At 45.1% G+C, this 13228-nt stretch overlaps 1 protein-coding gene across 5 annotated transcripts in view; it reads right to left on the bottom strand.

The window, feature by feature from the left end:
* AFF1 (ALF transcription elongation factor 1) overlaps positions 1-13228 on the bottom strand; it is a 104765-nt gene that overhangs the window by 55241 nt on the left and 36296 nt on the right. For all 5 annotated transcript variants that reach the window (XM_051616587.1, XM_051616586.1, XM_051616590.1 and 2 more), the window contains exon 3: positions 12023-12934. In XM_051616587.1, the coding sequence (XP_051472547.1) occupies positions 12023-12934 (912 nt within the window). The remainder of the gene's footprint in view (positions 1-12022; positions 12935-13228) is intronic.

Here is a 13228-nt window from a genome sequence, read left to right as displayed (position 1 = left end):
CTCTTGACCAAGACACCAGAGGTAGATTGCCAGAATAATTCAGAGGCTTGAAACAGGCAAAATTCACTCTCTGAAGAAACATCTCCCATGGCATTCAGGACCACCAGAAGAAAGCCTCCCAGCCTGGCACTTAGCTATAAAGTGCTGCTTGGCTGGGGAGGAGCACAACCCTACAGAAGTGTTGTAAGACTTGCCATGTTTATAAGCTCTTTCATCCTTCGATAACTAAAAGAGTTAACTTGATCTACATGAGACAGGCTGTGATTACAAGACTCTCTGATAACAGCCCTGCTCTTCCCCCAGCCCATACTACAGAAACCAGCTCCCAGCCAGATGCAAAAGCTGGAGCAGTCAAGGCCCCTCCCAGCCTTCCCAGGGCTCGGCCAACTGCCCGGGTCTCACCTCCTCCCACCCAAGCCAACGCCTGGCACAGCCCTGGCAGGGGCTGCTTAGTGCCGAGCCACATCTGCCTGCTGCACTTACCTCTGTGAACATGTCTTACTGCCTTCCTACATGGCAGTGGAGAGTTCCTGTTTTCATCCCTTCCCTTGTCAGCCCTCATCAGTGTCAATAGGTTATGGTGTCTTTTGTGCTGGCGGCGTCAGCCCTGACAGGAAAGAACTTTTAATCTCTTCCCTCGCACAGAGCCATGAGAAGCTGCGAATGCTCCCAGGCATAACTCCCTTGGCTCCTCTCCGAAAAATGCTCTCTCAAGCACACGGTTGCTTAGCAATATTTGCCTTCCCCCTGTACGGTTCAAATTGGCAACATCTGTCCCTTTGGCACTCGCCACGCGCGCAAGAAACGGTGCCGAGAGTTTCAGACGTCTACAAACAGGTTGGCAGATGATGTTTCACGTGAGCTACTAGAGATGCTTTGGCATTTTATTGCTGGTTTATTTCCAGCCTGGATAAAATGTGTGGCTTCTTCCAAAGGAGAGGCACACAAGGGAAACAAGTGCTTGGCATCCAGTGGGACACACCTATTAAATCCAATACAACAAGTAGCTTTTCCTGTTTACATGGTGACACCTGCATGGCTTGGTTTAGAAAAAAACACAAACCACCAAAATACAACACTGCCATATAAAATCTCCCCTGTCCACTGGGACTGACTTGGGTTTTTCCTAAGATATTGCATGCACATCTGTGAGAGAAAACAAGGTAAGGCAAGATCTGTTCAGATAGATACAAATACAAAAGCTGTGTGCAGTCCTGACCCCGTAACCAGGAGTGCTCTGTCAAACCCCCAAACTCCTTGTGTCTGTGAAACCACCCCAAGGAGCAGTGATCATGGTCAGTGCCTCTGGATGTACCTGCAATACAGCTGCTACAGAAGGAAGGGGGAAAAGTAATGAAATTCATCTAAGACCATAAAAGGTACCAACTGCTTTCACTTTTGGGAGCCAAAAAAGGGCCATGGAGAAGATGCAAGTAAAAGGATACACCCTTGGGCTCCTGATGAATCCCACAGTTAACCTTTACCTGGCTGCTGTTCAGATCATGCTCACCACAATGCTTGAGGGCTACAAGAAAGGTCTTGGGGCACACAGCTTTGGGTATTGACATGCAAGTTTCTAGGGATGTTTACTAGCAACAACTTAGCTCAGATTCAGTCCTTAAGAGTAAAGTTCAGATGGGCTGTTTTTTTCGGTGGTGGGGGTTTTTTTGGTTTTGTGGTTTGGGTTTTTTCTGTTTAATTATTTTTTTTAATACAAAACAAGAGTCAGAAAAATAAAGTGTGGGCGAACATCCCTCATGTCTTCCAAGGTGCCAACCACTATGCCCAGTAAGAGGATAGTGGTGGAATAAAAGCTCAGTTTTTTCTAAGCAAATGACTCATGTTAAAGCGAATGCCAGCCAGGATCTAGTCATTTTATGCCACAGTACAAACCTCAATGACAAACTCCATCCTGGTCATTAAGAGATGCTTCTAACACGAAGGCTGATGAACAGCTAGCTAAATGTATATTGTGAAAAGCTGTTGTATACTTTAATCTACAGAAAAGTAATTTTGGGAGCTGCCCCCATGTTCAACCCTCCTCACCTTGCACACTGTGCCCCTCCCACTGCCCCTCACTTGGTCGGGTGGGAAAGAGGGTGGGAGAGGAAACACTGTGAAAACCAAATTCAACACAAATGCAGGAGGCAAGGAGGCAAAGAGATGAAGGAATTGTGATCTGGGGCCTCCAACGAGCTGTTTATCCTGTTGTTGCCTATTTCATTTTACTTGAACAGAGGGTAAAGACAATACAGCTTTAAGGCTCCACTAAAGCGTGCAGTTTTCCATAAAAGTTTCCAAAATATGCCCAGCCAGCTCAGTCTGGATTGCAGAAGACTGATGGATTAAGTGAGCCATGTCCAGGAGAGAAAAACTTTCTCCTTTAAACTCCAAAGGAATTCTTAAATAATACATCATTTTGTAAACAGATCTTAGACATATCTCACATTTAAAACAGATCCCATGTCAGAAATAAAGCTACTCCTCAGCTTTTCATTTTAACAAGCTTATTGCCACAGGCTAAAAAAAAAAAACAGTCTGTCACTGCTGCCTAACATGAACTGCAACCTGGATTTTCAAAAAAACGTGGGGGTTCCTGTTCTGTGCTTTCATTCTTTCCAGAACGACATCTAAAATAAAATAAACCCCCGAAAACTTTTTATATACCTCTTTTATATACCTCTTACAATCAAAGACAGCTGCTGGACAATGGAGACTGGAGACCAGACAGAGGAACAGCTGGGGCCACCACAGTCACCTCCTCCTCCTGGGAGATAAAGGTCTGGCTTCACTTTTGCAAGTGGCAGCGATAAGTTGTCAGTGGCTGCGTTTTGTTTTGAGCTCATTAAGATGCGAGTCGCCTGCCACCTCTCCCTGCCTTCAGTGCTTGCTTTGAAGTTGCCTTGTTGGAAGGTTTGGCTGTCATCTGCTCTCAGCTTTCTCCTCAGGCTTTCCAGACCACTTCTCTTGTTTGCTAGTCAGAATACTGGGCAGTAAAAATCATTCTATTCGCAGCATGCAATGCCTCTTGCAATGCTTCTGCTGCTAATCACAGCCTCCTTGTGGGTACACATCATGAATGACATTCAAGCAAGGAACCTAAACGGTATTTTCACTTGCTGTTTCTTGCCCACGACAATTCCCTCTTGGAGATGCCACGTATTATTCTGTTCAGAGAACAGGTCTGCATACCAGCAGCCACCACTGGAGACCAAGATCAACAATAACCAGCTAAGGCTGACACAAAGTTTTCTTGATTCCACACAGATTTTTAGCAGGACTATCAGGCCATTCTGACAAACTATTACTATCCACACAAGGCTGGAAGACACTAAAACAATGAAAACCCATCAACCAAACAATCCCTCCCTGACACACCACCCCAGAGAAGCTGGTAATTCATTTCCTCCTTTGCAAGCTCACTGCCCCAAATGAACTGCTTCACAAACCAGTAATGCTGATGCAATTGCAGTGCCAACCTGACAGTTGGGGAATGCTGCTTCCATTCCCAAACTGATTTTGGTGGGGTTTTTTTAATCATATTTTTCTGCAGTCTGCTCCGTTAATTGAATTTCCCCTTCCTTAGGTTGCTATCGAAGCAGTTAAGCAAAGGCACAGCCAGCCTCTGCATTTAAAAAATGTGGGGAGAAAACTTCACTAGTAAAAAAAACAAGTTCAAAAGAATAGTTCCCACTTCTTCTAAACCAGGTTCTAAAGAAGCTGTGACATTTGTCATTCACCCAAATTCCTTGCTGCTCAGAAATAAATAAAGCTGCCTATAATGCAACCACCTGCAAGATGCTTGACTTCAAATTCAGAGTACTCTTCAGGATCAGGTAATTAATGCAGGACTCTTGTGAGAGACCCAGAAAATTCTTCAGAGGAAGGAAAATACCCAGCACACAACTCACTGCATTCTGTTTCTACTCCTCTCTGGACTTCTGTCAATGTAACTGTTACAATCAGTGAAGTTGAAGCAATGATGTATCTCAAGACACATGATTCCAGGTTCATGCAAAGAGACACTGCTACTTGTTAGACAAAAGTGCTTTAGCAGAAAAAAATAAGTCAGGCCTTCTGGTGTACTAGCTTTTCTGAAGGACTAAAATAGAGACCCCTAAACTTCAAACTTGAAGGACAAGCTCCGGAAGTTTTATTTGGTTTTGTTTAGCAATTATAGCCTGAGGAAGACATCCTTGTGTGAAACTCCTGCAAGACAGAGCAGACTCCAAACAACCTGTTTTCTGCCACCTTCAAATGATGCTTTCTTCCTTCCCCAGGACACCTGGGCAGCACCAGCAAAGCCCACAAACTCTGTGAGGTCCATCAAACCACAGCTACCCTAACTAACTGCAGCCCCAGTGGCACACACCACCTTCCTCTCTCTCTAATGGGTGCAACCTCAAGTAGCTGGCACCAGACAATTATGGCTTGAAAACGAGTTAAGGAACCTGAGGGATCCAGCAATACCATCGCACTGGTATTTTCCATACTCACTCACAAGCCAGACATTCATTCCTGCATTTCAAGAATACTAACTGGACAATGTGCTCCAAGTCCTGGAGGAGTTTTCCCCTCACTTCCAAACTATTGGTTCTTGCTTGACTTACCAGACTCACTACTAACACCATCATTTGAAGACAGGGTTATCAATTTCATTTTAATACCATCTCAGCATTACTACATCTGAATGTTCCTCCACACGTTTACTCACTTAGCTTCATAAAACTTGTGTTAATCTCTACTGTACAGGTGGAGGCTTTGAAAATTAATCACACCCACAACTACAGGATATTCACTTTACTCATTAACATACAGCCATGCCCGTAAATTCTCCTTAAATCCAGAAGACCAAAGAAGAGTGTTGGCTTCTGACTTTGCAAACTGCAGAGAACCACAAGTTTTGTTTCCTTGCTTTGTTGGGTTTTTTTTTGTCCTTCCTTTTAAATGCAGCACTCTCTACAGTAGCCAATAAGAAAGGCAGTGGTTTAAATGCTGTGCTAGAATCGTAACTGATGCCATTAAGGACGGCTGATCACAAGCCCTTCATAGAAACAGCCGCCTAAAAAACCTCAACCAAAAAACTTCACAGTGATTAATATGCTATGGCAACTCATTTAAACCCAGGTTTCTCCTGGACAAGACACTGCCTCCTGAGCCATGTGGAAAGATGCAACACAGTTTATGGAAATTCTTGTCTGACCTTATCTTTCCTGCTCTTGTTCTCTGCAGAATTCACAAGTCCCCATCAAACTACTTTCTCAGTCTTCCACTGCTTTGCAAAGAGATGGATCTGGCAATCAAATCTGGACAAGTGTTCTGCAATGGTGCCCAGAGAGAAGTCAGGTTCAGAAGAGAACTCTTCAGGAAAGAAGTCAGCTCTCTCAGAAACACTGCTTCTTGACACCCCCTCCTAACCACACCACACATTTCAGGCAGATCATATAGAATCATAGAATGGGTTGAGGCAGAAGGGACCCTAAAGATCATGTAGAACCAACCCCCCTGCAAGGGCAGGGACACCTCCCACTAGACCAGGTTGCTCAGAACCCCATCCAACCTGCCCTTCAACACTGCCAGGGATATGGCTTCCAGAGTTTCACTGGGCAACATGGGCCAGGGTCTCACCACCCTCGCACTCAAGAATTTCCTCCTCATGTCTCACCTAAATCTCCCCTCTTCCAGTTTTAATCCATCCCCCCTTGTCCTCTCCCTCCCTGCCCTTGTCCCAAGCCCCTCCCCAGCTTTCCTGGAGCCCCTTCAGGCACTGGAAGGTGCTCTAAGGTCTCCCTGGAGCCTTCTCTTCTCCAGGCTGAACACCCCAACTCTCCCAGCCTGTCTCCAGAGCAGAGCTGCTCCAGCCCTCTGATCATCTCCGTGGCCTCCTCTGGACTCTCTCCAGGAGCTCCAGGTCCTGCTTATGTTGGGGGCTCCAGAACTGGACACAGCACTCCAGGTGCAGCATCCCTGTTTCTCTCTTCACACTGATCCACCCTAGTTAAACTTCCAAGCAGCAAGAACAAGCACTACTGATTTCTGATGGCCTGATAGCTGAATGAAGCACTATGAATTACTTTTAGGGTTTCTTTTTTAAATAATTCCCCGATTATTTGGCATTCTGCACAAAAGCAAAGCCCAGACCTTGGAGCCAAGTGAACAAGCAAGGATCTCAAACTTCAAAAGCCTTGCAGCTGAGCTGGCAGTTGAACGCTGGACCAGAGTATGCCTTGTCCAGGAATCAAAAAGAAAGATGAACAAGACTACTTCTAATTTATTATTCTGCAGTCTGACACATGAACTGTGAACATCAGAACTGGTTAAACTCAAGTAACAATACAAGATGTCCTTTTCACTTCTGAACGAACCACCTGCTCCTTGTCCCACAGGCTCTCACTCTCCAGCTCTTCCAGAGAGCTTTGTTCATGAGACTGCAAGCAGCATATGAACAATCTAGCAGTAACAATTGTCTTCTGTGTTTCATCTGCTTCTTTAGCAGTCACACACCAGCAAAAAGACAAAACTACACAAAACCTGTGGTGAAGCAAGAAAATCCTTCTTCAATCACATAGGGCACTTGTGACTAGAAAGAGGGCAGGAGAAGAGACACAGAAGTAACACCTTGGCTACCTCTCTTGGTGCAAAGCAGGGGGGAAAAAGGTAATAAAGAAAGGAATACAAAAAGAAAGGAGCAAAAAAATCCCAATCTCCCTTCTATTCAGTAAAAGTTAAATAAATACAAGGTTGACAGAAAGACAACAATACTAACTTAAAGCTAAATACTCATTAAGTAAGATCAAAGGAGAGTGCTATATAGATTTTTAAAGATTTCTATTTTTAAAGGAAGCAATATTATAGCAATATTATTCTTTCTAGTTTACAGGGTTCACCTTTCTGTCCACTCCTCACAGTAGAAAAGCTCAGTTGCCATGGAGGGAAGCCAGTGAAACATTATTTATCTAGAACTGACTTTTTTTTTTGTCATCCAAACTTCTTTCCCAGTATTTAGTCATTACTATTTACTGTGTAACAATTATGTTTTAACTGGTGATCATTCCTAAGTGTTTACTGAGGCAAACAGAGCTTGATGACAGTCATCTCACTATGAACAGAGATCTACGCGTGTACCCTGTGCTTCTGGGATAATACAGTGCTACCTAAAAGACTTCATGTGTGGGCTCCTTCATTGTTTGTTGTTGTTGAGTTTTGTAATTGGTTGCTTCCCTATTTGCTTCTCAGTTTGTAGGTGAAAGAGGAGAATCCATGAGCTCTCAGTACACAGAGTGAAAGGAGCTACTCCCAGATGTTTACCAAATTGCCAGGAAAACAAAATAAAATCTTCAGTGAGCATCAAGTGCTACACCTTCCTCCAGACACTTAATAATGCTTCAGGATTTATAAACACTCTCTCAAACCAGCCTCAGAGCTTCTCAGCCCTGCTGTCAAGCCAGTTCCCTTTAAGACATCACAGTGTCTGTCAATGGAGAGAAAACAAGGGTCTCTTGTTGGTGCTGAAGCTCTTCTAAAGACATGAAAAGAGAACAGCTTTAAAAGCATCTTTGTTGAGGTGCTGGGGAACGAGGTAAAACCTGGCACGTGAAGAGAAAGGATACATCTGAGCTTCATGTATGCTACCTTTTTCAGCCTTCTCACAATAAACTTGGAAAGATGTCTTCCAGAGACAGGGATCACATTTGAAAGTGAAGGATTTTTTTGGGGAGAAGAGAGGGAAAGAGTTGTTCAGCTTCTTTATGTGAATGCAAAGTGAGTCACTGCACAGTTATCCACTGTGGATTAATTCACACTAGAGTGAATCTGCTTGTCTATTCAGACTGGAAGGCTTAACTTGTCAGTGTTGCCATGAACAGAAGCTGTCAATAATGAATTTGCAGCTGCAGGTGACACATGCCTTAGAAATTCAATTAGCCAAAAAACATGGGGCAGAAGAAATGGCTTTCCTAAATGATGTCTAGGGAGATCACATGATAAGCTGGATTTGGCACGTAGGTGTTCCAGTATAACCAGAGCCCAACAGCTTAAAATTTGTAAAACCATCCTCCCAGTTGCTGGGAGGAAGAGGGAAGAACAGGAGACTTTCTGCCAGCCTAGACCTATTCACTGTCAGGGTCATGGAAGGGCAGGAGCCTCCCCCACAGCTCCTGTTTCACAAAAAAAGAAAAGGGAGGGCCAATTTTTAGGCCAAAGGACCCCCTGATTAGCCTTCCCAAGATCCTTTATTTGGGTGAATCTTTCAGCTGCATGCTAACATACCTCACTGGACATTCCCTAAAAACAAACCAGCCCAGCCCTGTTCCCCAGTCACCTCTCTCAACCTGTACATCCAGCACACAGGGAATAAATGCAGGTGTGCAGTCACACTGTTTCTTCCCCTTCACTCTCCATGCTTCAGCACTGAAAGACTGTATCATCAAATATAAGTTAATCATTGAAACTGAAGTAAAGAAATATGATCACGACAAGCCTGGAGCAAGCAGAAAATGAAGTAAGGGATTTTTCACTACACATTACAGAGCCCTTATCCAAAAACATCCATGCACAGAAAACACAGATCACAGCCTATAGATACCTACCTCAAACAAGAATCATTCAACATATTCAACATAAACAGGCTGTGGCTGTTCAGCTTGGAGAAAAGGAGGCTGAGGGGGGAGCTCATCAATGCTTATAAATATTTACAGGGGGTGTCAGGAGGACGGGGCCAGACTCTTCTCAGTGGTGTCCAGGGACAGGACAAGGGGCAATGGTCACAAACTGGTACACAAGAGGTTTATCCTAAATATGAGAAAATATTTGTTTACTCTGAGGGTACCAGAGCACTGGAACAAGCTGCCCAGAGAGGTTGTGGAGTCTCCACCCCTGGAGACATGCCAAACCCACCTGGACATGTTCCTGTGTGATCTGCTCGAGGAGATCCTGCTCTACCCGAGGGGCTGGACTAGGTGATCTCCAGAGGTCTCTTCCAACCCCCAGCCTTCTGAGATTCTGTGATATTCACAAGAGGTTTGATCTATCAGCTTCAGAATGGACTAAGTGTATAACTAAAAGCAGGGTTTTGTTTTGTGCAAAACCATTTGTTTCATGTATCTTCAATTCCCTGTTTTGTTATGTTCTTACTCTGCAGAGATCTACTAGCACTTCCGTCCCAGCATGAGGAACACTGCTCATGCTCTTGCAGCTTCAGGATTTTTACAGACATTTGGATTCAGAGTCTTGTGCTACATGGAAAGTGAGAAAGAAGCTTAATTCAGTACACAGCATAACACTGCCCTATGTAAACTCCTATTAGAGCAGAGATAAACAAAATGATATAAAAAGTATGGGGATGGGAAAAGAGAGAACATGAACACAGGAATGGATCAGGAGAGTTAAGAGAGAACAAGGAAGTCTCATTTCTGAAAAACAAGTATGCCACCTCAAAGGAAAACAAGTTCTGCACTCCTTTACTTCTCCCCCAGGAATAAAATTATCTGGTCAAGCAAATAATAAAATGCAGACCACAGTGCACTTCCTATTCTGAGGTAGGATGTGCAATGCCAAACCTACTTTGTAGCAAATATGTCTCTCAGCATGAAAGTATTTTCACAACTTCTTAACAATCTCAGTACTGTGGGATCCCACATCCCAAAGGGCACAGCGATATTCACAGTGCTGAAGGGTAAGAGTGGTAAAACTGCCAAACATACCTGGGGACCAAGTGCCTTGGAACTCACAGGAGGCTGAGCCACAAGGTAGGCAGAGTGTGTGTGCTGCTGGTCCCTTAGCAAAGCTGAAACAATGGGCTTCCAAGGGCACAAAGCAGAGGAGCAGGCATTTGCTGAGCAACACACAACTGACCTGAGGCAGCTGGGTGAGGACAGCTATGGAGAGAATTTACACATGGTGTTTTTCCTTTGTAGTAGAAAGGGAGAGTAGGGGGGCATTTTGCTTGTCATGGAAAAGGGTGCTGATGAGCTGAAAACAACTGTAGGCAATTTACAGGCTGAGAGAATTCGGGTTGTTCAGCCTGGAGAAGAGAAGGCTCCAGGGAGACCTTAGAGCACCTTCCAGTGCCTGAAGGGGCTCCAGGAAAGCTGGGGAGGGATTGTTTACAAGGACTTGTAGTGAGATGACAAGGGGGAATAGATTCAAACTGGAAGAGGGGAGATCTAGGTGAGACATGAGGAGGAAATTCTTGAATGTGAGGGTGGTGAGACCCTGGCCCAGGTTGCCCAGAGAAGCTGTGGCTGCCCCATCCCTGGCAGTGTTGAAGGGCAGGTTGGATGGGGCTTGGAGCAGCCTGGTCTGGTGGGAGGTGTCTCTGCCCATGCAAAGGGGTTGGAACTAGATGATCTTGCAGGTCACTTCCAACTCAAACCAGTCAGTGATTCTATATATACTGCTCTCCCACTGCTTTACCAGTGCAGATTTCAAGCTGCTTTAACCTCAGCACACATCTGAGGAATCCAAGGCTTCTGCCTCCAATTGACTTCACAGCAGGGCCCAGGCACAGGTGAGGGACGATTTCTGAGATCTCCAGAATAGACTTCTCAACCACTCTGCCTTTTTCTTTTTCTCTTTAGTGAAAGCTGGCACTGACTAACCTAAGCCAGCTCAACTGTGTCAGTCTCTAGCACACACTACATATTATCTCTGACCAACTCAAGATGCAGGGAGAACTATACAAAAAAAAATTCTGTATCCTCAGAAGACTTCTTCTCTCTGGCTAGAGGGCCACTTAAGTAGCACAAGAGCAACAGCATTAAGTTCTAAATTGCACCTACTAATCTGCAATACCCTGCACTCAGCCTTACTGCATTGAGATGTCTCTGCCTGGAAAAGGGCAAATCCATGAAAATGACCAAAGGAGCAGAATGAATGACAAAAGAGGACCTCAAGACAGAAATCTCACTGCAGCTTGAAACTGCAGATTCTAACTGAAAACTAAGCCCCAAGCCATTATTCATTTTTAAATGGGGGGCAAATGAAAAAGCTAGTGTTTCACTCTAAAGAAAAAGAATACATAGCAGGAAGAAGCTTGTCTCAGATGAGCAGGAATAACCAAAGCTTGGCATACAACACATTTTGGTCTTTGGCCCACCTGCCACATCTGCAGCTTCCCATCCCGTGTCTTTTGCAACATCCCTCAGTCCTTGGCAGAGAAAGGATAAGTGTAGTGACTAGAACAAAGAATGCTTGAGCTGGCTGCCCAGGCTGTCTTCTGCTGCTGAGAACACACAGATAGCAGAGTTCTGCTTGTTTTGCTCATTGTTGAGACAAGGAAGAGGACCATCTTTGCTCGAATGCAAAATTTTACAGAAGTTCTTGCCGATCACTGAGAATTCCATCACTGCACTACAGTTACTTAATCCTTCAGAACTTGCTCACAAGGCATTTGGTGAAGTGGGAGACAGAATGGTGTCGTGCTTCCCGAGGAAGCCAGGCTAAATCCATCTGGCAGACATCTACAGGATGTTTTTTGCTTCCATTAATACTTTCCTGAGGGTCTACAGTGAGCGCTTACAAACTGATTTGGGAGAACCCTGTAGTGTTCACTGTCATTTATCACAAAGCCCCAAAAATCTTCAAGTAACCTGGTGACTACAGAACTCAGTGCACAGAGAGCTGCTCCGACGTTGAGCAAGGATTTAGGGCCTCTACCCACCAGCACTCATTTCAGTGCCAGTACTGACACTCAGCATGTACTAACCACTTGACCTTCACAGCATACCATTTCTCCCTTCTCCTTTTCAATCCTTTAGAGGCAAAACAAAAATCATAGCAACAGAAGCAGCCTCTCTAAACCATAAAACCTGCTGGAGTCTCACTGAGTAAAACACAGAATTGTGGCAAGCATTCCATTTTCACCATGCAAACAGCTATTTCCCAGAGGTCAGCAAAAGCCACCATCTAAACAGGAGGTGTGCACAGCCATCATTGTTTCTGGTAGCCTCTGCCCTCCAACGACCTCATCTCCCACAGCTCAACTTACCCTGCCAGCAACACAGCACCCAGCAATTTTACTCACCTCTAGGGGCTCCGAAGGGATCTCCAATTTGGAGAGTTTGGCTTTGGCATTTGCCTTCAAATCAGAGACTTTTTCATAGGGTTCTCCACGGTATTCCTCCAGAACAGGTTTGAGCTCTGGGGATTCAACTGGTGCCTGATCCTGGCCATCCATTGGTCTGACATAGGCCGTAGGTTTCTGCTGCATTGCACTGGTTTTTGATGGCAAAGGTGGGGGGAAAGCCTGAGAGGAAGGCTGAGTAGTGCTGGTCAGGTTAAGAGCTGAGCTGTCCCGACCTTCCTTCTCTGGTGATCCTGTCATGAGGTCCTGGGATGATTTTGTTTGACTGTAGGTCGGCCCATGACTTTTCCTGCTGTTTTGTGACCTGGAATTGATACGCTGGCTGGAATGTAGAGGTGACAGGGGTGCCACTGGAGAAGACAAAGATGACAGCAATGGAGAAAGAGCCAAAAGGGAGGCCTGCAGTTCATTAGCACGACCTTCACTGATCACATGCCTGTCATTTCTCCTGTGGTGAAAACCTGTGTGACCCTCCTGGCCACCACGACTGTGTTCTTGACCTTGACTCCGACCATTGGCTAAGCTGTGACTCCTGGCGTGCAAACTTGAAGCTGGTTCTGTTCTTGTTTGTGCCTTTTGGTAGTGAATGGAGTGGCTTGGAGGGGGAGGAGCTACAGCTGTAGGTCCCATGGGTGGATGGCAGGTTGTGCGGTGGAATGAAGAAGGTAACATATGGCTGGTCTTTTCAGGGAAGAACGGGTGATCAGGCATTCCTTGTGGGATCAGAGGAGCATCATTTTTTGGAATCCCTATGAGATTCTGATGGGATTTGTTGCTGATGAACTCCTTGACCTCCTCATAATTGCCCAGCATGTTCTGAATTCGGCTTGACAACTCATCTTCTTTATTAGTCTGCAACAGAAGAACAGAGAGGGGGAAATTTAAAAAGCATGGACCCCTACTCCAAGAGACCAAACTGAAGAGGAGACACTCTTCAGGATCTTATTTTAATCGCCATTCATCACCATGAGTGAAGTTATGAAAGCTCATCTTGATCCTGCATGCAGTCTCTCCAAAGCAAGTGAGTCTGCTCTAGTCAGTTCTTCTGAGCCAAGATGGCAGGTGTACCTGCAGTCTTCAGGACCACTAACATCCTTCCAGTTTGTTTCAACCACAGCTGCAGACAGGCAAGCAAGGCAGCCAAGC

The sequence above is a fragment of the Apus apus genome, chromosome 4 (assembly GCF_020740795.1).
Source record: "Apus apus isolate bApuApu2 chromosome 4, bApuApu2.pri.cur, whole genome shotgun sequence".
In the NCBI taxonomy this organism is placed as follows: Eukaryota; Metazoa; Chordata; class Aves; order Apodiformes; family Apodidae; genus Apus; species Apus apus.
This window is presented reverse-complemented; position numbering and strand designations above follow the sequence as displayed.